The following is a 4,883-nucleotide window of genomic DNA, read 5'->3' as shown; positions in this document are numbered from 1 at the left end:
ATAATTAATAATTAAATTTAATTATTAAATACCGGCCTTATCCGAAGACGAGTCACCGGACTCATCCGGAGTACGCCCAGCGTTGTCATGTATAATTCAATCTTTCAGACTACTAGAGGGATTATTGTTAGTCTCTTTGAATTTCATCAACTATAATTCAGATTAGCAACCACATATGTTTAAGGGCATGGGCAGAGTTGTCATGTATGTATAGCAAGCACATAAGAAGTTAATTGAGTGACATGATTGTCACACCAATTAAACTTTTATGTCACCAGGGATGAAGCAGCAGCCAAAATAGAACCAAATCAAATGATTAAAAATATCAGTGACCATATTTCTTTGAGGCATTCTATCGAACACCATATATGCATTCCAACATAGGATTCGAATAGTAGACTTACATCAACATGGACAAATGCAGCGAAAAGATAACAAAAATACATAAACTTTTGCATTTATTCAATAATAAAGAAGTTCATCATTAAATCAAAATGATTTGTTTACCATGTGTATATGGTGGTGTAATCGATTTTAATTAGGCATGGTAAGGGTTTGAAGAAACCAAATGAATTCGACTACTGAAACTAACACTAACATAAGAAAGAAATCGTATCTATACATCATTTTAAAAATTGATTTTGGAAAAGATAACACTACATAAATTGCATGATTGATATCATGATATATTGATTTCTTTTCATTCAAAAGTGTATGATTTTGAAAATTGATTTTGGAAAGAATAACACTACATAAATCGGATTTTATTATTTTTATTTATTGATGTAGATTACATAGTATATAACTTGATTGTATATTTTTATTTATCTTTTCTTTATTCTAAGATATTATTACTCGTTATTATAAATATACTCTTCTCGCACAATTAAATGTGTGGTTTTAATTTATTTTTGTATTTGTGTTTATATATAAAAATAAATTATATTTAAAAACTCACTTTTACTTTTCACAATGAACCTTCAAAATCATACCATTCCTATAAACCATATCGATGGAACATGATTGTAAGCCTTTATAATTGTGCCTTTAGAAGAAAAACAGATGAATCTTCCACTTAATAAATTGATTCATCCACATAAGATGGTAACACATTTGCCGCTATAAGGCAAGTCGATCCAAAAACATAGATAAATCAATTTTTTAAATGGAAAAGTGGTTAGATAAAGGTAAAACTAAAGAGTAATTGATACCGGATACAAAGAACCACCTAAACCATGTCCACCTTTTTTTTTTTTTCTCTCTCTCTCTCTCTCTAGACTGATTTATAAAAAAGAACAATACATTACAATACAATACATGAGAAAATCCTAAAATATTTGGGTTTTATTATTGAAATAAGCAGCCTAGCTAAGGTGTAGTCGGGGCAGGCTCAGTACCGGATACACGTGACGCAGCATCCTTCAACGGAGATGGAGAATTAGGTTTCACCTTCCCATCTCGATTAACCGACCTATTCTGATTCAAAGACAACCGTCGATTCGGACTTCCATTGGGATTGGCAGTCGAACGCACCCCCACCTTCTTCGTATTACTGCTAAGCGGCCTCCCAGGGCTTGACCTCGCACCAAAAGCAGTCTCTACCTCTGTATTTGGATTTACCTGCTGCTGCTCAGTAACCATCTTCTTCTGATCCTTCTGCGTTCAAAAATTACAACCAGTTACCGACTGACAGTTTTCTTCATTAAAAAAAAAAAAAAAAAATTAACTTACCTTTACCCTTCGCTTCTCTTCTTCCCTGTCATGCCTCAGCATCGCATATTCATCTAGCATCGCAAGCAACGGAACCCCATCATACATGAAACTCATCCCATGCTCCTCTTCCCATGCCCGTGTCTTCCCCACCAAACTCTCAACCACACCTGGAATTTTGTTCACCAATATTCGAGCCTTTTCAGCTCTCTTCAGGTTCAAGTGTGCGCCTCTACTTGCATTGTACCTGTTGTCATCCTGCCATTGCCATGTCATTCATTAAAACAATCACTATTATATATCTATAAAAGAAACACATACCCTGTTGTAATCTTCAAGCCAACTCTCTTCTTCGCAAGCTGACATCCATTTCTCCACTTTATCCAAAATTTCTTTCCTACTCAGGGCTTCTTCTTTGGCTTTTATGATCTGGTTATCCATGTCAACCAACAACTCAGAAGGCTCCACTTTCCCAGAATCAATCAGACCCAAAATCTTCTCCCTCGCACCCTCTCTATCAATCTCAATATGTGCACGTGCAAATATCTCCTCAAGCTCCCCTTGCCTTTTAAAAGCAATCTCTTTCATTTTGCTTGCTTTTAACTCATCCAGCCTCTCCACTTCCAACTCCGCCTTCAAAAAAACAAATAAATATAAATTCACACTTGCTACTTTAATATTTATGTAACTAATGCTTAAGCTACCTGTTGGATCAAATCAAGAGCAAGGGCCCCTGGGACATTCACTTCATCCACTGAAGCCGACATGTTACAAGTCACATGATCAAACAACCCCTGTTCTTCTTCAGATGTATCCATCAAATTCCAAAGATCGGTTAGCTGGGTTGCTAATTCTTGAAGCTGTAAAACCAAAAAACAAAGATTATTGGCATTTTTATCCTTGGAATTGGATTCCTTCTTTTAAAGCTATATATGTACCTTGTGCAAGCGTTGCTTCTTATCTTCCTTTAAAGATATGACTGTCTTTGCGAGGCGAGTAAGTGTGTCATTGCTTATGCTTTTAGATTGTACGCCAGTTGCATCATTGAGGCTTGGATGAACTTCCGTGACTGTGCTATAAAAATCAATCCCAAGGACAGCACAAAGATCATGTACACTGCTCACCAACTCAAGGACCTTGTGCAGTCTATCACTCTGCCAACTCAACATCATCCGTTGCATACTCATTACTTCATCTAGAATCTAGATTCTGACGTATCAGAGAATAGAGATTACCTTTTCTTTCTGCAGTTGTTGTAGTTGATCATGGAATTCATCCAACTTCTTCAAGGATAGATCAGACTCATCAACACCTTGGTTTCCCGCTGCACCCTCACTGCTCCCTGCAATTTCTCCACATATCTTTTGTATTTGTGTCTGGACATCTGAGAACTCCTCGATCCTTTCATTTTTCTGCTTCCATAATTGTTCTAGAGCCGGTGCAATAGCAGCAAGCTGCTCTTTGATGGTTCCACCAGTCTTCTCAGACTGCACGTATCGAAAAACAGCATTCAAACAAACATAAATTTTCACAGCTTCATACAAAAAAATATATATTAAAGAGCTACTACTCACAAACCCAACAAATGTATTCTCCCCTAGGGATGCAACAAGAGTGGAGAGTTCAAGTTTAGCATCTGCCAATGTCTGAAGAAGGTGTGATCTTGACTTTGTAGCCTGGTCCACTTTCCTCTTGTACACATCCAAACATTCTTGATCTATCTCAACAAGCATCTTATCTCTTTCATCATCACTTTCACCCACCTCATCCCAAATTTTCTGCAATAATGTCAGACAAGTTCAGTTCGGAAATGAAAATATCAGTCACAAAAAAGAAAAAAGTGCAACAACATAAAACGTAAATAGTGTTAGGGAATATGGTATTTCACTTGCAACTGATGCAGTAATGATCCACAAGTTGTTTCTCCAAGAAGCGGATTTTGAACATCCACCCCTGCCATCTGGTGTCACCCCAACTGAGCCTGCAAAAAATTTAGATGTCAATGGTGAACGTTCAAAAAACCAAACCTACTACTAGCCTTGATTATTAAGCAACACAGAGTAATCTAATTATCAAAACACATATTTCAACAATTAAATGTGATCGAAATCAAATTAGGGAAAATTCAAAGTCTTTATTAGACAGACCCCCCCCCCCATATAGCTTCTGACCTAATACAAAGCAACGTCTCAGATCTACAAGAAATTATACTCTGCTTTGTTCAAATTAGCACAAAAGGTAGCAACTTAATCACCGAAAGGTACTCCAAGTACCAGAACGTTCATATAGATTACAGGCGAGCAGTATCAGATATTCAGCCAAAGTTCGCACCTAAAAAATAACATTGACAAAAAAAAACCCTACATTTGGACACTGCAGTACTGAGGTACAATTCTAACAAGTTCATTTCCACCGAAACCAACCGCTACTTGACTAGAAGTCCACCAGGTATGAAGATCTCAAGTCTACAATACACAAACACATATAAACTACACATCTAAGCGTTTACATCCTACCCTTGTTAGTACACAAATGTAGACTAAGCTGAGCTCAATAATACTATATTATAACCATATCGGGTAATTTACTAACTTGGAAAGTCGAGATCTCGAGGAATCGACTTCAAATAGATAATATAACAAATAGAACAGATTGTAGTCAAAGTGCAGGATCATAGTAAGGGTACATAGACAAGTGCATTTGTGGTGAGAGTGAAACATGGAAGAGTTTTCTTACAGATATTGTACGCCGGGCTAGGGTTTTGGCGAAGTTTTTTGTGGTCGGATTCGGATCTGAGCGTTGTTTTAGTCCCACAGTTTAATGTCGAAATGAAGATGGAAAGAGAATGGAGTGTGAGTATGTGTATGTGTGGGGCCTCCGTCAAAATACAGTCAAACAAGCACTAAAACCTTTAATTTTTGTCGTTCAATCTTCTATTTCCGTGCCCGCGTTTTGGAGTTTATCAAAGAATATAAAATTTTCAAGTAAATGACTTATTTACCCCCTATAAATTTGATTATTGGAAATTGTAAATCAAACTTACTATGATAAACGATATCCAAAGGGGGTTTTTCATGTGGATCTTCGATTTGAGACAGAGAGAGTCTTCAAACCGAGGATGAAATGCAGTCAAAAATGCATCTCATGTTGCCTTCGATCCCTAAAAATACTTT

General features: G+C 36.7%; 1 protein-coding gene across 1 annotated transcript; it reads right to left on the bottom strand.

Moving 5' to 3' along the window:
• Positions 1–1,145: 1,145 nt before the first annotated feature.
• Positions 1,146–4,572, bottom strand: LOC145004728 (65-kDa microtubule-associated protein 1-like). The gene is made up of 9 exons (XM_078963708.1): positions 4,447–4,572; positions 3,599–3,691; positions 3,285–3,488; positions 2,946–3,197; positions 2,649–2,864; positions 2,415–2,570; positions 2,032–2,343; positions 1,732–1,968; positions 1,146–1,656 (listed from the first exon to the last, which is right to left on the bottom strand). The coding sequence occupies exons 2-9, from the start codon at positions 3,668–3,670 to the stop codon at positions 1,369–1,371; spliced, it is 1,737 nt and encodes a 578-aa protein (XP_078819834.1). The 5' UTR covers positions 3,671–3,691; positions 4,447–4,572; the 3' UTR covers positions 1,146–1,368.
• Positions 4,573–4,883: the final 311 nt, after the last annotated feature.

The sequence above is a fragment of the Lactuca saligna genome, chromosome 7, assembly GCF_052625555.1.
Source record: "Lactuca saligna cultivar CGN05327 chromosome 7, ASM5262555v1, whole genome shotgun sequence".
Taxonomy (NCBI): domain Eukaryota; kingdom Viridiplantae; phylum Streptophyta; class Magnoliopsida; order Asterales; family Asteraceae; genus Lactuca; species Lactuca saligna.
This window is presented reverse-complemented; position numbering and strand designations above follow the sequence as displayed.

Excerpts from the sequence above, each read along its gene's own strand:
- LOC145004728 (XM_078963708.1), bottom strand. The coding sequence starts at position 3,670 with ATGGCAGGGGTGGATGTTCAAAATCCGCTTCTTGGAGAAACAACTTGT. Across the intron at positions 3,489-3,598 it reads CATTACTGCATCAGTTGCAA|AAAATTTGGGATGAGGTGGG; the intron begins GTGAAATACCAT and ends ACATTATTGCAG. Across the intron at positions 1,969-2,031 it reads GGCTTGAAGATTACAACAGG|GATGACAACAGGTACAATGC; the intron begins GTATGTGTTTCT and ends TGGCAATGGCAG.